General features: G+C 45.7%; 1 protein-coding gene across 1 annotated transcript in view; it reads right to left on the reverse strand.

The window, feature by feature from the left end:
• Window positions 1-4,758: 4,758 nt before the first annotated feature.
• The window catches only part of dachb (dachshund b), a 76,655-nt gene continuing 53,758 nt past the window's right edge, over window positions 4,759-27,655 (reverse strand). Inside the window, exons 3-12 of the mRNA XM_076724272.1 lie at window positions 25,763-25,873; window positions 20,352-20,582; window positions 18,251-18,420; window positions 17,903-18,008; window positions 17,206-17,280; window positions 14,518-14,618; window positions 14,078-14,225; window positions 13,667-13,834; window positions 12,603-12,668; window positions 4,759-6,565 (exon numbers count right to left, since the gene is read on the reverse strand). Of these exons, the coding sequence (XP_076580387.1) occupies window positions 6,528-6,565; window positions 12,603-12,668; window positions 13,667-13,834; window positions 14,078-14,225; window positions 14,518-14,618; window positions 17,206-17,280; window positions 17,903-18,008; window positions 18,251-18,420; window positions 20,352-20,582; window positions 25,763-25,873 (1,214 nt within the window). The 3' untranslated portion in view covers window positions 4,759-6,527. The remainder of the gene's footprint in view (window positions 6,566-12,602; window positions 12,669-13,666; window positions 13,835-14,077; window positions 14,226-14,517; window positions 14,619-17,205; window positions 17,281-17,902; window positions 18,009-18,250; window positions 18,421-20,351; window positions 20,583-25,762; window positions 25,874-27,655) is intronic.

Genomic DNA, 27,655 nt, shown 5'->3' on the forward strand with positions numbered 1-27,655 from the left:
TGCTCTGAGAACTTCTGATTTTACACCAAGATAACTTTAACTTTAACGCTGGAGAGGTTACGCCTGCTGAAGTGATGACATCAGAGTAACTCACCTTAGATAGTGTGGATGACAGTGGAGGCTTTATTTTAAGAAGTACACTGTGGACGCAGGGTAAGGGCTTAGAGACTGCCTTATGTCAGCGAGGGTCCTCACAAGCGTGTGTGTGTGTGTGTGTGTGTGTGTGTGTGTGTGTGTGTGTGTGTGTGGTGACGGGTAGTGATGACCTCCTCCAGCTGCCAGTGGATAATGAGAAGCTGTCAGCAGCACGATTACGGACACACACAAGCACACACATCACGGTTACACAAAAAAAAGGACGTGACATTTGCACACTAGGACAGAGACACACACGCACACACGCACACACACACACACACACACACACTCACACACTCACACACACACACACACGTCCTGCTCCCCCTGTCCCACATCGCAGAGGTTGTGTGAACTCGTTTGTACCTCATATGTCCAGCTCTGGAAAACGAAGGATGAAGCTGTTTGTGGAGACCTGGTTCCTGGACGTGTTTATCGGGACTGAAAGCGTCCAGTCTGCGGTCCAATCTGTCAGGAGCAGGCGGCTGATTTACATGACCAGGCCAGCAGTGGGAGTCCTCAGCGAAGTGGACGGCATAAGGACCAGCAGGCAGCAGGACTGTGAAGGACTGAGAGTCCCTGAGAGCAGAGAGCAGTCCTCTGTCTCGCCGTATGTTCAGGATGTCCCAAACACTCAGACGTCCTGCTGCAGCTCGCACCGCAGCCTCCTCATAGACGTTAAGACTCACTGAGCGTCAGATCAAAGCCGGGAGCATGACGAGCTTCTTTTCATCAGCCTCACACGTGCGTGGTTGTGTTTTCTAAATCTCAGTTGTTGTGCAACAGCTTCATTTGCCATGAATGGACGCAGAAACGCCCCTGAACATCTGCCTACAAATCGATGCCTGTGCCCAGGAAAGGCCGGAGAGAGAGAGAGAGAGAGAGAGAGAGAGAGAGAGAGAGAGGATGGCAAGCAGCAAAATGATTCGTTAAGAAAAGTGTAAAATTAACTGTCGCTGCATCATGTGCTGCAGATCTCAATCACACGCTCGGGACAAATGCTCGTCTTTTAAAGCCGTTAGTGTGGCTTGTTGTTTTTGCTGTTATGTGCTCGAGCTTCCTGGTTTTTCTAATCTGTCGGCATTTGTCTCATTTTTATTTTTACCTGCATTGTTTGCCAACGAGCACGAGAAACACACCACCTGTGAGAAGTCAGCTGTGCAGTGACACGACCGACGGAAACAGGCTGGTTTGTTTCACTTTGCAGAAAGCAGCGCTGACGCCAGCCGACGTTTTTCTCCCACCTCTTCTTCAGTCCAGCATCTCTCCATCCTCAGATTTTGACTAACTTTGTTGGACGCTCTCCATTTGCTCGAGCACCTCCGCCCGCCAGCTGTGAGAGGCTTCAGGAGGAGCTGATTGGGTGGAGGTGCAGAGAGGAGCTGTGATGTTCTCTCTCTGTCAGTTAGTCTTAATTTCTAATCACCGTCCACTCTTCTCTCCTCCTGAACACACACCGCGGTTGTGTGCATGTATGCATCATACTTTTCAGACCACAACTTCACACACACACACACACACACACACACATACACACACACACACACACACCGGCAGGTTGGACCCCAGGGCTCAGTTTGGGAGGAAACTCCCTTTCTAATTTTCCTCATAAAGACTCTAATGAAGACTAATGACAGAGCGAGGTGTGTGTGTGTGTGTGTGTGAGTGTGTGTGTGTGTGTGTGTGTGTGTGTGTGTGTGTGTGTGTGTGTTCTGTCTGGGAATGTCTCTGTTCCCTCCTTGCGTCCTCTTCCCTCCATCACTTCATTCAGCTCTTTTTACCCTTCATCCTTTTCGTTTCCTCCCTCTTCTGTTTACTGTTTTCGCCCTTCATCTTCCTCTCTGTTTTCATTCCTCTTGTATTCAGCGTATCAGTAGCCCTGGTAGTTACAAACAGAACGAAGTGTCACACTTACTTTTGACTCTCCTTTGCATGTTGTTACAGGTTAAGTTGCCTGTTGTTTGTTGGTGACGATGCTTTAAAGAACTGTTCACATCGTAGGTGTTGAGCCTCGACCTCTGTGAAGACAAAGTGTGATTTGATGTCAGTAAAACAAAAACAACTAAATGTTGTTTTTGTGCTTTCAGTTTTTCGTTTGTGTTATTTGATTATGAGCTGTCGGTGATTGGTTCGTTTTTAAGAGAAGGATGGTCCAAACCCAACTTCATAGTAACCCTGTAGTGAAGCTGTGTCCTGGTCATGTGTTCCTCTAAGATGTTTGAGGTGGTTTCATCTGGGGGTCTAGTTTCTGCAGACTCCACTGATCGTAGATATATAACAGGCAGCAGTGTGTGTCTGTGATCCTCTCGCTCCTCTGTGAGACATGTTGTGTGTACAGTTTAGAGAATATCATAAATCCAAGGACTGAAGGTGCAAAAAGGTGCAGATCCAAATGCGTCCGCTGCTTCAGCACCACGGACAGCACCCTGGATTTATCAATACACCGCTGATCAGGGACATGGAGTCGAGCCTGTCAGACAGAAGGAAGGAAGGAGGGAAGGAAGGAAGGAAGGAAGGAGGAAACGAACAGCTCTCAGCCCGGGACTGAAGGGTTAATAATCCTGTGATGTCTCTCTGTTCATGTTTAAGTCTGTGCTGCTGCAGCTTTTATATAATGCGACAATACTCAGTTCAGCGTACCGTCAAGCTACACGTAGCGCTACAACTTTAGATTTTAAAAATTTTATTTAAAAAAAACTAAACAAAACAAAACACAGGACACAATGTGTTTAACCTGAATTTGTTTGGACCAATCGCAGCGTTTTCTGGCGGATTTCCCCTTTTAAAAATCAATAATGAGGCTTTCATGACGGGTCACTGTTTGTCCCAGACGTGATTCTCACTCTTTACCTTTTCATTACCTATCATCCTCTGCCCCCTCTCTATCTTCCTTCTTTAAGCCCACATCATTTCATCATGTTACACCTCTTTCTCTGCCATCATCTCCTCCACCTCTGCTCTCTCCACCTTCCTCTCGCCTTCATTTTCTCCCACGTCGCCTCTCGGATCCTTCAATCTCTTTTCTCCACGCTGTCACCTTTTCATCCTTCCTTGTTGCCTCCTTCGCTTTCTATCCATCCTTCTTCATCTCTGGCTATTTTTCCTCTCCGTCCATCGCTCTGTGTTTCCGCCTCCATTAGGGGGAAATGGAAAAAGTGACATCAGCTATTTGGTAAACGGAGAGAGATGGAGAGAGAGAGGGAAAGACAGAGAGGATGAAGCAGAGGATAGAAAAATGGAAAGCAAAGATCAAAAGAGTGACATATGGACTGATTGCGAAGGAGAGGAAAGGAAAACAAGAGAGGAGAAAGACGAGAGTGACAGAGGTGAGAGAATTAAAGGCAGAAGTATGAGGGAGAGGGGGCGAGAGAGGTAGAGATCCATTAGAGAGAGAGTGAGAGAGAGGGAAAGGCTTCACCTCATTAACCTCGTAATGCAGAGTAAATATACTGTCTAAATGGAACATAGACGGCGTGTGTGTGTGTTTACTCCAGCTTCTGTGTGAGTGTGTGTGTCCACGAAATACATTACCAGAATACCAGAGTGCCTGTCTCTATTTGTAGTGTGTGTGTGTGTGCGTGTGAATATCCTCTGAAATACCACAGTGTGTATGTGTGTGAGTGTATTACAATCCCAGAAAGATAATTTTACATCATGGGAGAAGAGTCGAGCTGACAAACCTTCATTTCTCTTATCTCTTCACTCGAGTTTTTCCACATTTCACTTATTTCTGATGGAAAGACTCTTCACCATCTGTGGTTCTCATTTTTAAAAAGTCTCCTGAAACACCTGGCCGCCTGAGCTTTTAGCGATTTTTACTCAAACTGGAGGAAACAGAGCGTTTGTTGGGACTATCTTATGCGGCGAACTAACACAGATTTGAGTGTTTGTGGAGGCTGGATGGTGCACGTGGGATTGAGCCAAAGTCAACGACTGTGTGTGAGTTCATGGTGATGAAGCAGCTCGTCACCCGGTGCAACAGTGTGTTTCACTGGTGTGTACGGCCATGATGGCGCTCATGAAGGCAGCGTTGATCTGTCGCTGCACGTCTTTGTTCAACACAGGATGAATAGTCAGAATTTCGGTTGACTCTTCATGCAGCATCTTTATGAGAAAAGATCTACGAAGCAATGCCTCTGAGTGTTTTCCAAAGGCAGCTGGACTCGCTTGTGGTTCTAGTCATGACCCATCAACACCATGACTCAACCTGAGCTGAATCACTCTGTTGTTGTTGTTGCTGTTGTTATTTCGTCCTGTAAAAAAATGTTGTTTTTTTAATCCGTCCTCAGTCTAATCTGGTCCGCCTTCACCGGGCTTCAAATGTGCCAGGACGGACAGACTTTGAGTTCTGGTGACTGTGTTGGTTTCTGGGTCTTTTTGGTCAAAAAGGGCTACGAGAGTCCTTGATTCAGATCTCTGGAGGCGTATCAGCATGTGGTGCTGTTTGTATTTCTGACCTGAAAGCTGCAAACAATGTTTTCTTATTGTTTGATGGTAATTTTCACCAGGATTGTTTCTACTAGCAAAAATCTATATCCCATCAGAATAATTTGAACGACTCAAATGGTGTGTGTGTGTGTGTGTGTGTGTGTGTGTGTGTGAAACACCAGCAGACAGCAGTCATTATAATACTGTATATTTGCAGTCAGCTCAAACCCAGAGAACAGTGACAGACTGAGAGATCATCAGGAGAAAAAAATAATTAAAAAAACGAGAAAACGCAGAATGTTGTTTCTATCTACATGGAATACCCCTTTAACCCCGCCCACCCCGGCCCCACCCTCCCTCATCCCTCCCGTACACATTTCAAATAGTAATCAACAAATAAACAAACAAAACACGCAGTGGAATAAACAAAACTGCAACACAACAGTCTGCACTCGTAGTAGGTCAGAAAATCAGGGGGATAAAAGTTTTTGTGTTTGTTGTAGCTGAGGAGCGCTTGATTTCCACACCTGAAATGCTCTTTGTAACTTCAAGGGGGGGCAATCGGGAACAAGTTCTTGAATCCAACCAAAAAGGAATAAAACTGAATTTAAATTAAAGTTATTATGGAAAGTCAGGGGCAGTTTAAACAGTCAAATCAAGCGCTCCTCCTCTTTCATTTCACAAACTGCAGAAACTTGACTACGACCTCCTGGTCACAGGGAACGGGGGCAAAAGGTGAAAAGGTCCAAAGACGAGGAAGAGGATTCAACGTACCTTTAGGATATAATATCGTGCCTAAAAATCACTCCATTGTAATAAAAAAAGGGTTTCTTGTTTAACTTCTGCGTCAGCTGAGAAACTGATTTCACAGGTTAAGGGTGATAGAAAATACTTCATACATTGAAAAGCTGCATCCAACATTTTCCGAGTAATGCCTCCTTACAGAGAGAGGGAAAGAAAAATAAAGGAAAAAAGATAGAGAAGAAGCAAGGAAAGAGGAGGAGATATAAGAGGAAGAGGCGCTAACTTATAGAGAGGAATGAAGCAAAAAGAGGAAGAGCATAAGAGGGGAAGACGAGAAAGGGACTTGGAGGTAAGGAGTGTACGGAGGATAAAATAAGCCAAATGACAACGTAATAAAAGTTCCCATGCATTTTTTTCAGTCCCTGTACGGAAAACAAAAATGAATGAAACATGAGAGACAGAAATAGCCTCCCAAGTTGCTTTCCTCCTTTTTTTTCTTCAGTTTTTTTCCCTTTCCAATATTTTTTCTACTTCTTTTTCTTAACCCCCCTTCCTCCAGTCCTGAGCTCCTCCGATTAGCTGATTACCAGCCAATCAGAGGGTGTTGACAGCCAGCCAATGAGGTTGACCGAAGTCACATCAAATCCAGAGGGGGTTTGAAACTCTTTTATTTTGTAGGTTAGAAAGTTTTCGTCAAACCTTTCTCGTTTGCGGCAGTCAGAAACACTCTTTTGGTCCGGTGGATCACATCGTGTCATTGGACCATTTAAAAGGTCTTTGTCCAATCATAATGATCCCTGGTGTTCCCACGTGATGTCCAACGTAACTTAATTCGTGATGACTCAAATCGGATGATGTCATTGCAGTCCGTTTGCCTCGTGGTGACTTTGCTCAGGAATGATTTTTATTTTTCAGTTTTTCGGGAACAAACGAGGGATGAGAGAAGTCCCGGTGCAGGGAGAGAAAACGAGGAATGAACGGAGTGTAGTTTGTCTAAAAAGAAGAGAGAGAGGAAAGAAGTAGAGGCCACCCCGGTGAGTCCAGATCAGGGGTGATCCTCGTAGTAGTCTTTCATAGCAACATCAAAACGCTCGCGTGAAGCAAAGGAAGAATCCCGCCTGGGGAGGTCGTTTGACTGGGCTGGTGGAGTTCTTCTGTGCAGGGGGGGAGGGGAAAGGCGGGAATCGGCGGGGTTTCTGGAGGCGGAGTCCCTCTTTCTAGAACATCATGGGTGTCTTCAGAAACGGCCGGGATTCTGGGAAAAAAGTAAACACGGAGAAATTAGGAAATAAACAAAGCAACATTGAGTGACTGTAGCTAACTCTGGCTGCAAGCGCTACATCTCCAAATTCAGATGGAGGGCAGGAAGTGAAAGCTGCAATGGACGAGATGGTGGAAAGTTCTTACTGCGCTAGTTTGGATGAAATTACAAGAGAAAGGTATTAACAGAAAATCAAAAGATATGTTTGACTCGAGAAACCAAATGAAAGCAGACTAAAGTACGGAGGCAGACAACTCTTTTGTTAGCGGTTGAGTCCACGACCTCGGTACCAACCTGCCGTTTTTCAACAGTATGTAGCTTTTATTGTCCTGTGCATTAACCTTGCAACATTCAGCGCTACGATGCCAAATGTTGACATTCATGTTACGGTTGTTAGCTAGGCTAGGTTAACCACTCGCAAAGATCCGGTGAAACGTTACTAAAGATGTGGATCGTTGTGAAATAAGACAGGGCACGTTATTTACGTTCACCTGTCTTATGTGAGGCTGATTGAACAAGTGTTCGTTGTGTTGCTTGTAATTACTACTCTTAATCGATCACCATAGATTTAAAACAATAGCTAACGTTACACCATTTCAAGCCATTTCTCTGGTGTTTTTTGGTCAATTTCTTGCATTTTTCGCCCTTATGAACTAAAAGCTCGTTGTAGTTCCTCAGTTCGATTGATTTGAGCAGCCATGAACAACACAAAAAAGGCATTTTGAGTATTATAGCGCTTCCTACGCAGAAAATCACTTCCTGCCCTCCATCTGCAGTTTACACCACAACAAAAGAGTGACGTGACATCACATGCAAACGACCTGATTCCTTTAATCATTAATCTTTAATCCAGTACGGTACTAGATCAATCTGTCTATAAATAATATGCAAATAAATTAAGTCTCAAAAGTCAAAGTTGACAGAAAATCTACAGAAAGAGGCAAATATTCACATCTGAGAAGCTGAAACAAGTGTATTTTGGGCATTTTTTATCTCCAAGTACTGTTAACGTACAGAGAGAATAAATGAAAAAAGAGGAGGAAAGAGTGTAAGAGGGCTATGAAAGGGAAGAGGAAGGAGACACATTTCCTCCTTTCCTCCTCAGACATCAGCCGGGAGCTGTAGGTAAACGTCATCGACGTCGTTCCCAGCGGTGCTCTGAAACTTTACGGATCTCAGAGTCCCTTTAAACTGAGATCAGGCTCATGATATGAGGAGCTGACCTGCTGCTGCTGCTCATTATTTTAAACGGCCCTGCGTCTTTAGCCTCGTTAGCACCAGCTCTGCACACGCCGTCGCTGCTGTAGCACACCGCCGACAAACTGGAGGCCTCAGACTGACGTCTTTGCATGTGCTGCGCCGTCACCTCGTCAACACTGTGAGGAACCACTGCTGAAATCACCACCTTTCAAACTCTTGTTGCTACCAGCCCACGAACTCTGCTGAGTGTAAATCTGATTGGCCGGAGCTTCGTGGCCGCTGAGGCAGGACGTGGTTTTTAGCCCAAAGTCTGGCGCCCTGTTCGGCCGTTGTGCAGCATCCATCCATGATACAAATCTCACATCTCCAATTTTGCCGGTGTCGGCTCTCCCTCTCTTTCTTTCACTCTCATTTCACCTCCGTCGTTCTCCTTCCGCTCCCCGTAGTGCTGTTGCTGCACCCACCCACACGTGCGCACACACACGCGGCAGACACACACTCACACGCACGCCTTCCTCTCCCTGCGGTGTCATTGTTTTCTGCGAACGTTGCAAAGTGTTTACATTTCTGCATAACAGCAACCATAAACCTGCCCTCCCTCCTCTTTCGCCTCTTTCCATCCTGCACCTTCCTCTCGCCCTCCGCTCCTCTGCTCGTCTTCCTCTGCTCTCTGTCGTCGTCCTCCCCTCTCGTTTTGTCCTCTATTCATCATTCTTTGTTTTTTCAGGTATGAAACAGGTTCGAGGTCTCGGTGTTGGAATAAAAAAAAACTTTCTTAAATTTTCTCTTTCATCTCGCGCTCGCCCCTCGTTTCCTCCTTCATATTCCCCGACTTCCCTCCTTTTCATCCCTCTCATCTCCTGCCCTTCCCTATTTTTATCACTCCACGATCCACTCAAACCCCCTCCTCTCCTCTTCTTTCATCCCTCTATTCTACATGCATCCCCTCCTCCTCCTCACCTCCCCTCTGCTCCCTCCTGTCCTCTATCTGTTACTCTCATATTATTTTTATCCCGACCCATTCTTCTCTCTGTCCTCTCCTGTCCTTTCTTTTTCTCCTTTAGGCAGCAGCTTCGGCCTCCTGTTTAAAAACTGTCCTGCGACTTAAAAACTTGCGGCTTTGATCGTCGCACTGCCGTCCTTAAAACTTCAGTCCTCGCTCCGTCTGCGGCTGGATGCATTTCAGTCGTTTCATCGAGCACGCTGCCGCTCTGCCTGACAATTAGGGCTGCAATTAACAATTATTTCTATTCATTTTTTGGTTAATCGGTTACTTGTTTGGTCTATAAAATCCCATCAATTGGTAAAAAAAAAAAAATGCCCAAATTGATGTATTAAATATCCTGTTCAGTCCAAAACCAGAGTAGTAAATTTTAGGGTTCATTCATGATGCTGATATTTATTTTTATTTATTTTTAGTTGTCATGTCTGTTTAAACTCTGTATTTCTGCACAGTTGCAGGTAAACATGAGGCTCCACTAGCGTTAGCAGACCACTCGTGATCAGAGCGAAAGTCCAAACCTTTGTTTACTGAAAAAAGACAAATGTGATAATTTCCCAACATGTTTTTGTCTGACTGAATATTGTCCTTCAGTTCAGTTTGTTGACTTGAATCCTTTCAAAACCATTTGTCTCACACAGTGACGTTCACAGACCACAACAACAACAACAAGCCTCTCAGCTCCACTGTTACACTCAGTTACTTTAAAAGTCATAATAGTCCCCCAGTGGTTTTCTTTAAGGGTTTGTTTATTTATTTATTTATTAATTTCCGTTTTTAAGGTGGTGATGTCATGAGGAGATATTCCAAAAATTAAAACCTTTCTTGTATTTCTTGCAGCTGGAAGCAGAGAATGTTTTTGCTTTGAAGGTGGAAAATTAGCTTTGTTTATTTCTAATGTTGTGATTTTATTCTGCATCTTTCCTGTTTTCTTCTTCTCTCACCCCTGAAATACACCCCCAGCCTGTGTGTGTGTGTGCGTGTGTGTGCGTGCGTGCGTGCGTGTGTGTGTGCGTGTGCGTATGTGTGCGTGTGTGTGTGTGTGTGTGTGTGTGTGTGTGTGTGCGTGTGTGTGTGCGTGTGCGTATGTGTGTGTGTGCGTGTGCGTATGTGTGCGTGTGTGTGTGTGTGTGCGCTCCTGTCCTGGTTAAAAACGACACTGACCCGCCTTGTTAAAAGTCTATCAGCTGGGTGGAGGAAATGTCACCAGGTCTTGGAACAAGGTCACATTTTTCAACTTCCTCTCGAGGAATGTGCACACTCCTCCTCCTCCTCCTCCTCCTCCTGTCCTCCTTTTCCTCATCTTCTCCTCTTATCCCATACACCCTCTTTATCCTTTCCTCTGGTACACCGGTCTTTCTTTCCTATTTCCCCCTTTTTTCTTAGCGTCTCCTTCCTTTCCACCTCCTCTCTCCTCTCATCCACCTGCTCTTACTTCCCCCACATCTCCTTTTCCTCCTCCTCCCATCTTTTCTCATTTTTTCCATCTGCTTTTTTCCTCATCCTGCTCATCCTTTTCTTTCCTCCTTCCCTTTTTTTAGTCTTCTCACCCCCTTCGTCTTCTCCTTTCCCTTTTCTCTCCTCTTCTTCTCTGCACTTTGCTTTTTCCTCGTCCTCCTTTCCTTTCTTCCCCACCATTCTTCACTTCCTCTTGTTTCCTCCTCACTCACACTTTCTCCCCCTCCTCTTCATTTCTTGCCTTCTTCTTTGGACTCTATCTTTCCTCCTCTCCACCTGTTCTTCCTTTCCTCATTTACATCCTTTTCTCCTTCCCTTTTAGCTTTCATCTGTCCTCACCCTTCTTTCTCTCTTCTTTCCTCCTCATCTTTGTTCCTCCTTCCCCTTTCCTTCTTCTCCTCATTGCATCACTCTTTTCTCTCCTTTCTGACTCCCCACAGTTCCTCTTCCTCTTCATCCACCCACTTCCCTTCCTCCTCATCTCTTCTTTCCCCTTTCATCCTGCCTCCTCTCCCCTGCTTCAGCCCTCTTTTTACACCTGCTCTCCATCTTTCCTCTCCTCCACCTGTGCTCACCTCCCTTTTCTCTCCTTTCTTCTTCCCTCCTCATTATTTATTTCACGTTTCCACATTCCATCCTTCCTCTACTCCACATGTTCTTCCTCCTCATTTCCTCTCCAACTTTTTCTTCATACCTTTTTGACCTCCTCCACTCCCTCTTTCTCTCCTTATTATCTGTATTCCTCCGTTTGTTCTCCTCTTTTCTTCTTCTGCTCCTCCCTACACTCCTCATCTCCTTCGCCTCCTCTTCTTGCTCACTTTCTTTCCCCTCATCTTCCTCTTTATTTTCTATGGCCAATTAGTTTGGTCGGCTTTAAACAACTGAGGGAAACCGACCTTACTCCTTTTTTTTAACCCCCCCTCCTCCTCCTCCTCTCTCCCCCTCTCCTCCTCTCTCTCCGTCTCTCACTCTCTCCCTTGCTTCTCATTTTTTTCCTCTCTCCCTCTCTTTCTGATTGTAATGCGATGTCTTTCTTTGTATTCAGCAGTTTTCTCCTCACTCGTTAATTAAGAGTGTGGAAGGTGAGAGAGGCAGGGGAGAGGTGTGTGTGTGTGTGTGTGTGTGTGTAAGTAAACCACTGTAGGTGCAAAATGCTTTTATGGCAGGAGGGATGAGTGTGTGTTTGTCTGTGTGTGTGTGTGTGTGAGCAAGGCAGCAAAAGGGGTCCTACTGGGCCAATCAACATTAATGAAATCAGGTGGGTCTGCGTGCGTGCGTGTGTGTGTGTGTGCGTGTGTGTGTTGAACTGCTTGGCTTGCAGAAGAGAGGGGATCTAAAAGGGGTCTAAAGAGGAGAGAGAGCTAATTAGAGTTCCCTGTCTCACCAGAGTGTGGATCAAACACACACACACTGAAATACACAACCACAGGTACAGGGTGCGCACACACACACACACACGCAGGCAGTGTGTGTGTGCGCCTGTAGATATTCATTTATACACACGCAGAGTTTCAAGTGAAGGTTTTCAATGTCAGGGAGGACTGAGCACAGCTGGTGGAAAGAGGACGACACATGCATACTAACACACACACGTCGGTACAGTACTTGTGAGGACCCTCATTGGCATAATGCATCCCCCAGTTCATAACTCCAGCATGAGGCTAATTCTGAGTCTTAACCCTCGGACAGGCCTTCAGGAAGCCAGGGCCAGACGTGTCTTCACTTTCCAAGAATGTCCTCACTCTCCACATCGTCCTCGCTCTCCTAAAATAACGTTTTTAAACTGTCCTCACTTTGCAAATATGTCCTCATCCTCCAAAAATGTCCGAAAAATTTCTCACAATTCAAAATGTCCTGAGTCTCCAAACGGTTTTTCCAAAATGTCCTTATTTTCCATAAAGTGTCCCTGTTTTGAAAAAGGTCCTCAGTCGCCAAAAATGTCCTATTTTTAACAAATGTCCTCACCCTAGAGGTCCACTATTCAACTTCAGCACAAACACTAAAAAAACATGTTGACGCACAAATACCCACGCTCACACACACTCCGAACACACACTCACATGTGTGTCTGATAAGGTGCACATCAAAGGGAGGCCACAGTGTCTCTGCGTCTGCTTAATGTCTTCGCTAATCTAGCATGGGCCCCAACACACACATGTGCCCACCACGTGTGTGTGCGTGCATCCAGAGGCTTGTAAGTCTGCCTTTGAACACGCCTGTGTACAGTGTCATACCTGTTAATATGTGGCATGTGTGTGCGTATCAGCATGACTCTGCATGCATGAGTGTGTACCCGCCTGCGCGCCGGTGTGTGTGCGTGTGTGTGTGCGTGTTTTATGATTTTTTTATTGTTTGTGTGTGTTGTTCAGGTACCTTGTACAGCGCCGTTGTCTTGCTGGTTTCCATTAAGTTCAGGTTTATCCTCGGCTACAGCAGCGTCTGGTATGAACACAAAGACAGGACGGAGTCTCAGTGGGTCGGCCAATAAAAAACAAACAGCGCGTCCTATTAACTGCGCGCGGGTCAACAACAAAGAACGGCGAGCCACAAACGGCCGTTTGTCCACTGAATCATATTTTTGGATGTTATTTAGTTTTTCTCTCTTGATTTTAATTGTCAAAGCACTTCAGCTGCTCTCTAAAAAATGTTCTGACGTTAGAAAAAAAATAAACATTTGGCTGCTTCCTCAGATTCATCGCTGGGCCAGAGAGCTGTTTCTGAACACATGAGGTCTGTCATCGCTGTCATCACTCAGCAACACAAACCGATACGACTTCCTGAAGCGACGCGGCACCAAAAACACACCCAGGTTTGATCAGCGCCTTCAAAGTGTTTGTTTTTTTGCAGTATTATTTTCATTGTCGCTTAATCTGCAAACCACAGTTTCCCAAAGGCGAGGTGACGTCAGTTTACTGTCATATAAGACAAGAAGGCCTCAAGTTCTTCATGGGAGGAGCTGACATTTGGCTCTTTTGGTTTGATAAATGAGTTAAAGGATTATTTTCTGATGGCTGATTAATCATCTCATCGTTCCAGCTGGACACTTTTGTCCAGGAGCAAACAAAGACTATAAATTAAAATATATTCGTTTGTCTTTCCCATCAAGTCACTGGAAACTGAAGCTGTAAAAGTCCAAAGTGGAGCATTAGCCTGAACTGTATCCTGTAAGTGTTCATCAAGATAAACACAAGCATGAAAATCACACGAGGAAGAAAACTCTCGCCAGCGTTCACATTAAAGACCAGAGACATGTCCTCGAACGAAGACGCTGAGAAGAGAAAATGAAATGCAGATCAAGAAGCACGCAAGCTGAAACAATAAAAACAAGAGAAGAAGAAAAACAAGGACGGCTTTCAGAAACAAACAGGGAAAAGTTTAAGAAAAGCAAACGATAAAAGGTTTGAAGGAAACCGACGACAGCGAACGCCCCGTCGTACCGTTCTTGTTGTTGTTGGCGGCGTGCAGCGGCTCAGGAGAGGGGGAGGACGAAGACGAGTGTTTCAGAGCGTCCTCCACTCGCTCCCTCCTCTTCGACTCGAACTCCAGCGCCTCCTGCAGCTTCCTCTTGGCCTTCTTCTCCTTCTTCAGGCGCTTCTGGATGGAGGCTGAGGGAGGAAGAGGAGGAGGAAACGTGATCACATGAAGGGAAACGCCGCTCGCTTTTTCTGTGCTTCTAGTTCCTACATTACCCAGAGTGCCTTTCAACAACTTGTACATTTCTCTCTCCAGCTTTAGCCTTTTCTATTGGTGCGTTACGCTCTGATGTCATTGTCTGCTGTAAACCAATAGATTTCTCCCTTTCAGAGCTCAGACGGCGCGTTAAACGGCCGTTGGTGTGATGGTCAGACCTCTGCTCTGTAGTTCGGAGGTGAGCTGCCGTTCCAGACTCTCTCTCATCTCTCTTTCTCGATACAGCTCCATCTTCAGCTCCCTCTTCTCCGCCTGGATCTGTTTGTCCTGCACCCGAGCGTTCTCCACCGCCACCTTCAGCAGGCCCTGAGAGCAGGAGCAGCCTCCGTCAGGTCAGGCTTTTCACACAGCGTGCAGACGTTAATGCTAAAGCTAACGACCAGTAACAACCGTCGAGAGTGATTTTTACTCCACAAATGAAAGAGCTTTACTGGAATTAGCTGCACAGTTGCTTGTAAAAATATACTTCTTCAGTAACATTAATCTTCAATTAGATAATTTTAATAAATTTCTGAGGCGATGACATTTAGTGACGTAATTCTGCCGTAATCCTCATGCCACAGACGCTCGTCCAATCCTTTTCCAGCCTGAAACTCACCTGTATGTTGGTGAGCAGGGTCTCCACTGACGACAGGCCGTCAGCGAATAGGAACGGAGCGGGGAAGCCGGGGGGCAGGGCCTGACCCAGCGAGGAGTCTTCTGTGAGAACGATTGACAAAACACAACTTATTAGAAATCACCTGCGTCTCATTTAAGCTGAAGCTCGTTTTACCGTAAATCAGTCAAAGAAAGTTAACGAGAAACAATTTTATGCTTCTGCGAGTCGTTACTGAAAGTGTCTACAGATAAAATTATTCAAGTTATTTCCTCAAAGACACAGAGGACTGCAAAGTCGTTCATGAACTCAAGAACCCGCGTTCAAAACGTATCGATGTGCATCAAAGGTTAGCTTAGCATAAAGTACACCTGTGTCCAGTCTTCATGCTAAGCTACGCTAACCAGAAAGGAGAGCGGCGTCAAACGTGTGTGTTTTCCATCAGCGGCACGATGTCGCGAGCTCGGAGGAAGTTTATGAAATGTTGATGTTTACGAAGTTATGAGAGGCAACGAAGCAGCATCAGAGAAATCAATTACACACACACACACACACACACACACACACACACACACACACACACACACAGGGGTCGTTAGTATTCAGACAATCATGTGGGGTACTAATTGGCAAGGATTAAAGACATTCTTGATTTGTGTGTGCGTGCGTGTGTGTGTGTGTGTGCGTGTGTGTGTGCGTGCGTGCGTGTGTGTGTATGTGTGTGTGCTCATTGCGAGTGCGTCACAGTGTCTGATCAGCCCTTAATGCCTAACACACTGACAACTGGGTTAACTCTGCTGTGAAATTAACGCTGATTAAGATGCACTCTAACTCACACACACACACACACACACACACACACACACACACACACCCCATCTCTATCCCCTATCGGCCTCTTCATCCCTTCACTCTACCTTTCCTCTCTTTCTCTCTCATATCTTTCTTCATCACCTTTTCTTCACTTCCACACATTTCTCCCTCATCTTCATCTTCCTCTGTCACTCATTCTTTTCCTCATTTCTCTTTCCTAATTTCCTTTTTCTTTCCTCCTTCCTTTTCCTATTTTTCCGCTAATTCACAGCTGAGTTTTCCTAAAAGAAAAGGAGAAAGGATCCTTTTTAGCTTCTGTCTATTCTTTCATCCTCCCACTCGTTTCATTTCCTGTTTTCCTTATGTTCCTTTCCTTCTTCTCTGTCCCTGTGCGTGTTGACAAAGCGTTTCAGACGTTTCATCATGAAACGTTTGTGAGCTTTGGCCAACAACAACGAGAGAAAATGGCGGAGGAGGAGGGAGAAAAGCAGGAGAGTGAAAACAGGAAGGATGAACACTGGTTTTGGTGTAAAGTTGACGCACTTCGGATCTGTGAGCCGAGTCGACGGCCAGCCAGCGAGCGTTTCGGTGAGAGCCATTCATCCGTTCTACGGTCGTTTAGCATTAGCCGCACTAGCTGAATTACTGTCTTTGTGTTAGCATGCAGCCCAGCTGAAACAGTACATGTGTATGTCAGCTACAAGCGTCACAGGTATGTTTATGATACTCTGGAGGACTTTAAGTTTTTAGACACAACAGCAACAAATGGCAAACAGCGTACAAATATGCAGCAAAGCCACCGTGAAGACGCTCTCAAACAGCGCTGCGCCGTGTATAAAAGACACGTCTCTGAACCTGAACGCCACGTTCAGCTTCAGTCCCTCTCAGGCCGACTTTGCACTCGTGGTAAGAAGTGTGTTTAGCTGCAGCTGAAACGTGTCACAAACCACTATTGACTTCCATTTAAAAATATCAATAGCAGCTCCTTTTCCTTTGCTCATCCTCTGTTTCTCTGTGCTGTCACAGGTTGAGGTGAGGCGTTCAGGTCCCAGCGTGACACAGAATTCAAGTGGAAGTCGGTGACGTTTGGCCCGAGGAGCTGGATTCCTTCCCTCGGTCTTTAAGACCCGCGCTCGTCCTCGGAGAGGCTGCTACAAATATTTTTTTCCGCCCGTATTGATTTTAAAGGAAGCATCCCCTCCGCTGCTCCTGCTGATGTCTGCAGAGGAGCTCGAGGAGTATGAATGGAGCGGGAAGGAGGGGAAGGAGGTGGGGAGAAAAGAATCAGACGAAAACAAAATGTGTCGGAAGAACGGAAAAAACAGAGAGGAAAAGAGGGTGATGGAGGGAGGAGAGGCCCCACATGCTTTTAGCGTGTGACCTCTTGACCCCTTTTAGCCATGCCTCCTTCACTTAGCCTCCCTCACTCACCCACCTCCCTCCCTCCCTCCATCCCTGCGTCTATCTATCTATCTCGCCCTCCCTCCTTCCTCTGATTGATGGCTCGCAGACAGGTGATCAATAGGGGGGGTAGAACATCCTGACGCTTCTGTTTCTGAGTCTGTGTGTTCATCTCTGCAAGCACGCATGTGTGTTTTCAGCCCGTGTGTGTGTGTGTGTGTGCGCGCGTGTGCGTGTGCGTGTGCGCATGTGTTGTGTGACTACAGTAGAGCAGGAAAGCCCCCCTAAGTGAGGACCAATTTGTCAGGTGTCAGAACAAAATGGGTGAGGATTTAGATTGAGATACGTAATGGATTATCCCTGTGTGTGTGTGTGTGTGTGTGAGCGTGGCAACAGTGTTTATGTGCATTTATGAGAATACCTTTCTGTGTGTGTGTGTGTGTGTGTGTGTGTGTGTGTGTGTGTGTGTGGTCCAACCTTTGTCCTTTGTTATTTTCTTGATGGGTGCAGCAGGGTTGGGCAGTGCAACATCTGCATCAGCTGACACCAATCCTGTAAAAGAAAAAGCAAACTGAGTGTGTGTGTGTGTGTGTGTGTGTGTGAGAGAGAGTGTGTGTGAGAGTGTGAGCTGGTGCATGAACTCACAGTATGTCTGCATTTTGTGTGTCTGTGTGTACAGTAAGTTTCTGTGCACCTGTAAATAGTACATGCCAAAGTGTGTGTGTGTGAACTGTACATGAAGCATTTACACGTGTCTCTAATGAAACTAAATATAGATGCATGTAAAGTAAACTCGTTGGTGATTATTGGTCTGTGTATGTGCAGCACAGCTGCAGCGATTATTTTCATTGCAAAGTGTTTGAAAGTGGAGAAAAATATTGATCAGTTTCCCAAATTCTTCAAAAGCCTTCCAGTGTTTGTCCGACCAACCGTCCAAAAGTCAAAGATGTTCAGTTTACTACTGAAGACCATAAAGGAAACTAGAAAATCTGCACATTGGAGGAGCTCAAACAATTAAATATTTGACATTTTTGCCTGAAAATGGATTAAATGATTAATTGACTGAAATAGTTGCTGAATGATTTCCTTTCCATTGACTAACTTTTGTTTTCTGTGTTTGTCATATTGGTGTGTGTGTGTGTGTGTGTGTGTGTGTGTGTGTGTGTGTGTGTACCCAGTCTTTCAGGCGAGCTGGAGGCCGAGCTGCTGGGCTGCGACTGCAGAGGAGTGTTGGCCTCGTCAACAGATGGAGAGAGAGAAGGACTGTCACACACCCTCTCCTGGAGAGGGAGGGAGGGAGGGAGGGAGAGAGAGAGAGAGAGAGAGAGAGAGAGAGAGAGAGAGAGAGAGAGAGAGAGGAGAACCTTAATAAGGAAAAGTAAGCAACGATTATTTGAGGCGTTCCTCAAGGAAGCGTCTTTGGTCCTCTGTGGTTCTCATTTAAAAAGTGTATGAACAGAAATAAAGAAATCTACATGGAAAGCATCGTTTCAGCTTTCGAGTGTGTTGAAGAGTGTTTTACCTTGATGACAGGTGCGCGGTGTGCGTGAGTGTGTATCTGCTGGGCCGCAGCGGCCATGTTGGCGATGGTGTTGAGGTGGTTCATCTGTGACATGGCCATGGCGACAGACGCAGGCGGCAGCCCCATGGGCAGCAGAGGGTGGGGCATCATCATGAAGGGCAGGTCCAACCCTGAGGGAGAGGAGAGAGCGGTGAGGAAGAGCAGCAGCTGCGAACTCAAGGAGAAGGACGCCACAGGATCATCAGACGTTTAAACCGACGCAGAAGAAGAAGAAGAGCGCAGCAAAACGAAGCAAGAAAACGTGACGGAAATATACCATTTATGTCTGTTTCATGTTGTTTTGACTGTTTCCATTGTGCTTCGTCACTGATACACCAACCGTTCCTCCTCTTCTGCCAAGTGTGCATGTATTAATGTATGTGTGTGTGTGTGTGTTGTAGATGTTTTTTTTTTTGTTGTTTTTTTTGTAGATGGATGTGTGTGTGTGTGTGTGTGTGTGTGTTGTAGATGTATTTTAGGGCTTAAAATCAGGTGGATACAAACACACGTATGTTTTAAAACTCTGACTCCAGAAAAGTTGGGACGCCTTGTAAAACATCAGTGAAACAACCTGATTTTTTTTTTTTAATAAACTGACCTGAAAACAGCTCAAAGTCAACATATTTCATGTTCTTCCTCATCAGCTTCACTGATTTTTGTAAATATCTGCTGATTCAACACGTTTCACAGACTGAAAGATGTGGATCATTCCACAGGTAAACGGGTTCATCGCGAACAGGTGAGAGCGTCGTGATTGGGTATGAAAGGGGCGTCCTGGAAAGGCTCAGTCGATCACCACTTTGTGAACACATGACTGGATGAAGGAGATGAACACATGAGCTCTTCGGTTTGATTATTGATGATTGATTTTACTGTAAAAGATGATTCACTTTGGTCACAAACAGCCGGCGGATTCTCCTGCTCAAAGGCTTCATAGCTTCTGTTCTTTAAAGCATTTTTACGTTCGCCTCTTTGTTAAACTGCGACATGAAGCCTTTGAGACGGGCGGCGAGGAGGCGCTGAGGAGGCGCTCTGTATTGTGTCTGTGAACTCGGGTTGAACTTAACCTTGAGGAGGAGAGGGAGGGAGAGGGAGAGGTGTCATCCGAGTGTCAAATGTCTCGCTAATAAAAGTTGACAAAGCAGAGGGAGGAGGGAGAGAGGAGGAAGAGGGGAGACCGTGGAGGTGGAAGGGTTAAAGGGTGATGAGGCGAAAGAATAGTCGTGTTTTCATTTCCTCTTCTTCTCTTTTCCTCCTCCTCTCCTTCTTTCCTGTCTTCATCTGCTTCTACACCTCCTTTTCTCCTTCTCCTCACTCCTAGTTCTTCCTGTTTGGCCTTTTTTCCTCCATCTTTGTACTCCTCCTTTTACCTTTCTACACCTCTTCCTTCATCCTCCTCTCACTTTGCCTCTTCCTCTTCCCTCCTCCTCCTCCTCCTCACAGCACCTCCATTCACCCTTTAACCCTGAGCCTCCTAAAAAGCGTAGCCTTGACCTTTGACCTCAGACCTCCCCTGACCTTAAAATAGCCCCCATTTTCAAAGGCGAGCCCCCGCAAGATGTCGGCTGTTCACACACACACACACACACACGCACACACACACACACACACGGCAGCGGCTGCTTTCATTCCAATGAAACAATAACACTGATTGCTGTTGTCGTGACGACTGAAGTGATAGAATAATCAATGTGAGTGTTTGTCGCCTCCCGCTGCCCAGTGTGTGTGTGTGTGTGTGTGTGTGTGTGTGTGTGTGTGTGCGCGCAGACGCATTACTTCTGCAATAAGAAAACAAGCGAATACAAGTGTGTTTCTGTTTGTTTGTGTGTCTGTGCAAACGTGTGTGTGTGTGTGTGTGTGTGTGTGTGTGTGTGGTGTTGATAAATTGAGTCATTTAGTAGAGTGTGTGCTGATTAATCCAGGCAGAGTGTTAATACAGGAGATGGGAACAGATTAAATGGTGTACATTAACAAATATTGCCGCCCCTCTAAACACACACGCCGTGAGTGTGTGTGTGTGTGTTGTATCTATCATTGTGTGTGTGTGTGTGTGTGGACTCACTGTTAGCCAGTAGCTGTTGTTGCTGCTGAAGCTGTTGTTGATTGACAGCTCCGATGGCCGGCCCCCTCCCGCCGCCGCCGCCGCCTCCTCCTCCTCCTACCGCACCTCCTCCTCCTCCTCCTCCTCCTCCAGCCGCTGCTCCTATCGGTGCTCCTCCTCCACCTCCTGGTCCTCCGCTGTGGACAGGGGGGCTGGTCAGACGCTCCTTGTCCCAGGAGCACTCACTCCCTCCTGGACAGACGGACACACAGAGGCTCCGGTGTTTAAAACAGTGTCGGATAATAAATAAAACGAATGAAAATAAATATGAAAACAATACAAATAGAAATGTAGAGTAAATTTTGAAATAATGGCTCCATTTCAGACAATTTTTTTTTTTTTTTTTTTCTTCACTGATGTTAGCACGTGCTATCCTCTGTCGTCCAGGACCCTCCAGAGGGACACGGTGGAGGTCTGGACCCTGAGTCTGAAAACGCGCTAAATAAAGCTACGTTAGCATTCTCCCTGGAGCTCGTAGGCTAGTTAGCCTGCCGTGCTAACGTTTAACACCAGAATTTGGGTTTTTGCGAGCGACGTCTGGACAGCAGGACGCTCGGCGGCGTCGGACGTGCGGAGACTGACAACGGAAGACGAGGACAAAGTGTCCACAGACAGTTCAACCATCAATACAGGCTCAGCACCAGTTTACTGTTTTTATCTCCGGGATCAGGTTTCTTGTCTTAAACAGACTTTCTCTCCTCACACCTCCTCTCTCTCTCTCTCTCTCTCTCTCTCTCTCTCTCTCTCTCTCTCTCTCTCTCTCTCTCTCTCTCTCTCTCTGCCTCGCTCGCCCTCCACTCCTCTCTGCTCCCTCGTTCCCTCTCTCATCCATCTTCATCTCCCTCCATTAGTTTGAATTAGCAACCGTCTCTCTCTATTATTGCCTACTGAATTCCCTGCGCTGTGTGTGTGTGTGTGTGTGTGTGTGTGTGTGTGTGTGTGTGTGTGGATGACAGCTGGGCCTCATCCCCTCTGCCATTTACACCGGGGAAGAAAAGAAGTATAAACAGATGGGCAGATGTTCTCTCTCTCTCACACACGTCTTTTTTTCTTGGCCTTGTCCTCTCCTCCTCTCCTCCTCTCCTTCTCTCCTTCTCTCCTTCTCTGCTCCTCTTTTCTCAGACACTTTTTCTCTCTCTCACTTTTCGCGGATTGTTTGTCTCTCCGTCGTTTCCGTCTCGTCTCCCACAAACTTCCTCTTTTGCTGTCAGCTGGCTTGTATTTTAGAAACGAGCCGCTGTCTCATCACGAACACTGACAGGAAACTCCGGAAACTTCAGCGTTATTATCTAATGATCCTGCTCGAACTCCCTCACAGCGAACTGCAGCTGAAATACTCCGAAAATCTAAAAAAATTAAAAAAAATTAAAAAAAATTCTGTCTGTATTCTGTATCGTCCAATGTTTGATGAAAACTGGATTACATAATTAATTAAGTATCATTACTTCATGGTATTATTGACTATGCTGGTGTACACTGTTACAGTGGAGGCGTCATATTACTCTCATACATATACTACTGTGTACTTTGTGACACTAATTCAAGTATTTTCCATCCGTCTAAAGCAGATTTCTTCTTACACACTTCTGTTTATAATGAACATGTAAATCCAGTCGACTCTGTTTTTATTCCTTTTGTCTGCTTTATTCTTCTTATCGCTGTCTGTAACGTGGGATCAATAAAGTTTTATCTTAGTACTACAACTCTTTATTTCACTGTGAATTAAAGTTTGAACTTGTGATTCATGAAATTGTTTTCATTCTTTTCATCTGCTGCAATATTTTCTTCTTTGCTTCCTGAGCGACGTTGTGTCCTGTAATGAAGACACGACTGAAATAACGTGACTAAACACTGAAATGACCCACTCAAAATGCCTGTTTTTCATCTGAAAAAAAAAAAAAAAAAAAAGATCAAAAAACTCTGGACAGGATGTCTTTTAAACTGTCTGAGGTGGAAATGATGTAACGTTAGATTTAAAGCAACAGCTACAAACACGACTAACGTGTTCAAACCGCAGGAACAGTTTCACATCAGACACGTTAAAGTCAGTAACGTACTCGTCTTGTTTAGGGACAGTCCACGTCTTTAGTGTGCTTTCATGGGACCTTTAGCGTGGTTAACCGAGCTAAAACGTTTCTCCATCGTGTTGTTTTCACTTCCTGCCCTCCGTCTGAATTTAATGTCACCTGACTGCAAACAACCTATTAAGCACTGTGTGCAAAAATTAATTTGACACCTCCTGCATGTTTCTTTATTTTAGCACGTTTCTTTATTAGCATGTTTCTTTATTAGCATGTTTCTTTATTTTAGCATGTTTCTTTATTAGCATGCTTCTTTATTTTAGCATGTTTCTTTATTAGCATGCTTCTTTATTTTAGCTGATGTTTGTTCAATCTGTTGCTGCGTCAGATTACAGATTACAAGATTCGTACGACAGGTTTGTTCATACGGTGTCGATAAAGTTCTCTTAAATCATTCGTACGTGTCACTTACAAACAAATGTGTTCGTACGAAAGCGTCTCGTTAGAGGCCTGACGTCCAAATTGTCTGTCCCTCTGTCTTCCCTCTGTCTGTCCCTCTGTCCTCCCTCTGTCTGTCCCTCTGTCTGTCCCTCTGTCTTCCCTCTGTCTGTCCCTCTGTCTGTCTCTCTGTCTTCCTTCTGTCCTCCCTCTGTCTTCCCTCTGTCTTCCCTCTGTCCTCCCTCTGTCTGTCCCTCTGTCTGTCCCTCTGTCTTCCCTCTGTCCTCCCTCTGTCTGTCCCTCTGTCTTCCCTCTGTCTGTCCCTCTGTCTGTCTCTCTGTCCTCCCTCTGTCTTCCCTCTGTCTGTCTCTCTGTCTTCCCTCTGTCCTCCCTCTGTCTTCCCTCTGTCTGTCTCTCTGTCTGTCCCTCTGTCCTCCCACTGTCTGTCTATCCCTCTGTCTGTCTCTCTGTCTGTCCCTCTGTCCTCCCTCTGTCTGTCCCTCTGTCTGTCTCTCTGTCTGTCCCTCTGTCCTCCCTCTGTCTGTCCCTCTGTCCTCCCTCTGTCTGTCCCTCTGTCTGTCTCTCTGTCTGTCCCTCTGTCCTCCCTCTGTCCTCCCTCTGTCTGTCCCTCTGTCTTCCCTCTGTCTGTCCCTCTGTCCTCCCTCTGTCCTCCCTCTGTCTGTCCCTCTGTCTGTCCCTCTGTCCTCCCTCTGTCTGTCCCTCTGTCCTCCCTCTGTCTGTCCCTCTGTCTGTCCCTCTGTCCTCCCTCTGTCTGTCCCTCTGTCCTCCCTCTGTCTGTCCCTCTGTCTGTCTCTCTGTCTGTCCCTCTGTCCTCCCTCTGTCCTCCCTCTGTCTTCCCTCTCTCCGTCCCTCTGTCTGTCCCTCTGTCCTCCCTCTGTCCTCCCTCTGTCTTCCCTCTGTCTGTCCCTCTGTCCTCCCTCTGTCTCCACCTCTGTCTCCACCTGTCTGTCCCTCTCTCCGTCCCTCTGTCTGTCCCTCTGTCCTCCCTCTGTCTGTCCCTCTGTCTCCACCTGTCCTCTGCTTCTTTCTTCCGTCGCCTCTCGCTGCCAAACACAGATATGGTTTCCACTGACACGTTAATCTCCTCTCCATCACTCCTCTCACTCCTCTCGCTCGTCTTCTCTCCCCCTTTTCCTCTCGCCCTAAATATCCCTTTCTCCTGTCAGGAGTCTATTTTTCTCCTCTGTCCTCCTTCGCTTTCTTCTCTCTTTCATCCCGACACTCGTCCTTCTGCTCTATTGTCCGCTGGAGTTTCCCAGGCCGGTGTGAGTGTCTCTTACAAAAAAAAAACAAAGAAAAGAAGGAAAACAAAACAGGAAACACTCGGAATGAAACAGAAGAAGAAGAGCAGGAGGGAATAAATAAGAAACGACAGAGCGAAGGAGAATAAGAGGAGAGAAAGGAGTAACTCTATCAGCCCATTTGCCAGGTCAGCTGAAGAAAAGGAGGAAACGGAGAAAGAAAAGAAGCTCGCTCGTTCTTTTCTCTTTGCTTTTTGTTTTCTGTCTTTTTAATAATTCAGACAAGCAAACACAGCAGAGATGGAGTGGGCCGGAAAGTGTGTGTGTGTGTGTGTGTGTGTGTGTGTGTGTGTGTGTGTGTGAAGTCTTTGTTTTTATATATGTCACTTTGTACTTCAGTACCTTTTCCTGACGTTTACTTTCAGACTGAACATTATAATCAGAGCGCTGCTGCGAGCCTCCACACTGCACCGCCTTCAGACTGTTACTCTTATTATTGTTATTATTTTTATTATTTACTTCCAGTTGATGTGTGTTTCCTGCATCCTCTGACACACGCAGCTACACGAATGCTAAATGTTAGAAATATCAAACAGTATTTCAAAGACAGACCATTTTACGACTAAAAAAAAAAAAGAATCATTCGCACAGTCTAGTTGCAGACGAGCCAATCGCAGCCAATTAACCATAAGGGCGTCATTTCCAGCCTCGCCACTAGATGTCAGTGACTCCGACACGCTGGCCCTTTAAATAATAAAAGTGTGAAAAGATGATAAAAAGAAAAGAGAAATCTGAAGCGAGGAGGGAAAAGAACAAGAGCAAACGACAGAGAAGGAGACGCTGAGTAGTACTGAAACCCGAGCGGCCAGCTCATAACACACACACACACACACACACACACACACACACACACACACACACCCTCTGTCACGCGTCCATACGTTTGCATGCGTGTAAACGCTGAAGCTGATCTCAGTGATGAGCTCAGGTCCAGTTTCAACACTGAATGATACTTTCTCCTCTGTCTTTGGTTTCCCATGATGCAAAGCGAGGTCAAAAAAATAAAAGATGTTCATATTTAAGAAGCTACAATCTGAGAATTTGGGCTTTCTTAGAAAATCACTCAAACCGATCAATGATTATCAGAACAGAGGATCAATTCATCTTCTACCTGTCATATTTAGTGCGTCCACTAGAGGGCACTGCCACCGCGTTAACGTGTCGTTTCGGGGCGTCTAACACTCGTACATGCAGTACAGCAAAGTATTCAAATCATTAACTAAACAAACGTAGTAATACCACAGTGAAGAATACTCTGTTACAAGTAAAAGTCCTACTTTCAATATTTCATTTGAGAGTTGACAGCAAAATGTGTCAAGTATCAAAAGTAAAAGTACTCAGTGCAGAGTAGCTACTGTGGAGTAAACCGTAAGTACTTCATGTACTTTTGGTACTTTCTATCACAATATAATATTGAAGTATAAAGTAGTATAAAATGGAAATGTTCAAGTACTGCAAAGGTGTACTTAAGTACAGTACTTGAGTAAATGCACTTAGTTACTTTCCACCACAGCGAACAGGGGTGTGTGTGTGTGTGTGTGTGTGTGTGTGTGTGTGTGTGTGTGTGTGTGTGTGTGTGTGTGTGTGTTACCTGTATTGGAGTGTAAGTCGTCGTTATCCGACTCGTTGCCGTTCTGGAGACTCATCATCATCTTCATCTTCTGCAGTTTTTGGAGCTCGGCCATGGCTGCTGCTGTCAGGCCTGCAACAAACACACACACACACACACACACACACACACACACACACACACACACACACACACACACACACACACACACTATTGTTACCTTCATCATCATCATCATCATCATCACGACGGACCTCAGACGCTCAGATGTAACATGTTGACCAGTGTTGGATCGTCAGCTTCCCTAAAACACATCACAGCTTCTGTCAATTCCTCCTCCGACCTCACAGGTGTTTCCTGCCTTTACCCATGATGCTTTGCAGTCAGCCGTGACACACATACTGACACTCACGCCCGGCCGTCGCGGTCAAGATTTCTATTCAGTCCGAGTGTTTTGTTGAAGTGTTTCAGGGTGTGAGTGCTGTTTGAGACGCCTGGGGGCTGACGTATATTCACGGATACACACATGCAGAAACAACACACACACACACACACACACACACACACACACACACACACACACACTCTCTCTTTTGTATGGACTAAGATCCCTGGCTCTGCGCAGTGACCTGGAACTGACTTCTATACACAACAACCAGCAGAATGAGAGCGATGACCCTCTGTGTGTGTGTGTGTGTGTGTGTGTGTGTGTGTGTGTGTGTGTGTGTGTGTGTGTGTGCGTGCTTGCTTCATTGTGTAAATGCACTATTATGTTAGTAAGTGTGCACGTGAGGTTTGGCTTCCTGCTGAGTTTGTATGTACAGTTTGCTTTCATGTATAAAAATGTGTGTGTGTGTGTGTGTGTGTGTGTGTGTGTGTGTGAGGATGTATGCATGCTTATCTGTGCATACTTGTATCTGTGTGTGTGTGTGTGTGTGTGTGTGTGTGTGTAGGTCAGTTGGTTTTGCCCCAGTCACGGTTGACGGCCTTGGAGGAATGTCCATTACACACACAGTACAGTTGTCTGCAAGCTATAAAGAAAACAAGATAGAGGGAGGGAGGGAGGGGAGGAGCAGAGGGGGAGGAGGAGGAGTTGTTGCGTTGTTTGAAATTTAATTTAAAGCAGGAAGGAGGGACGGACGAGGGAGGAGAAGGGGGAGGTGTAGAAGAGAGAAAGAGGAGGTTTGTGTGTAGGTTAAACTACGAGATCCTCGATTAACCAGCTCAAAACTTTTCCACATTGAATTCCTAAAAGTCTTTTTTTAAACAAGCCGAAAAAAACTGACTGGAGATCAGTGAAGGAGGAAAGTTGCAGTTTGTTGATAAAAGTCACCATTAAAGACACCGTGACGTGGTCTTCAGGTGGACTTCCTGTTCAAACTGTCACAGCCCGTCACGACCAGAAAACACGAGCAGGTTAGCGCGACATATATTTATATTTATTGATCGTCGCCCTCTAGTGGCCGTAGGAGTCATGACAGGAGCAAAGGAGGAAGTCAGGTGACGCAGAATAAAGAGCAGGAAAGTCCTCGTATGGAGGAAGGTGGAGGACGGATGCGTCACACAAACACAACTTTCTCCTGTGAAAACACAAGTTAGCGTTAGCTTATTTTACCTTCCGTGACGTGTAACGTACATCACAAACGTAGCAGTAACTTATTTTTACCCAAACATGGATCTAAAGCTAAAGACTGTGTGGAGCCGGTGGAGACCGAGCAGAGCTAAAACAGAGTGAACATCGGTCACACCTTAAATACATCATCATACAGATACATCAGAAAATATTTATGTCCAGGTATATTTAAAGGTGGAACTCGACGTGGGAAAACTATGCACTGACTTTACGGCTTTATTGAATTTATTTATTAATCAGTAAGTTAGTCAGTCGTGACTATTTGAAACTCGGAATGTGAA

The sequence above is a fragment of the Chaetodon auriga genome, chromosome 24, assembly GCF_051107435.1.
Source record: "Chaetodon auriga isolate fChaAug3 chromosome 24, fChaAug3.hap1, whole genome shotgun sequence".
NCBI lineage: Eukaryota > Metazoa > Chordata > Actinopteri > Chaetodontiformes > Chaetodontidae > Chaetodon > Chaetodon auriga.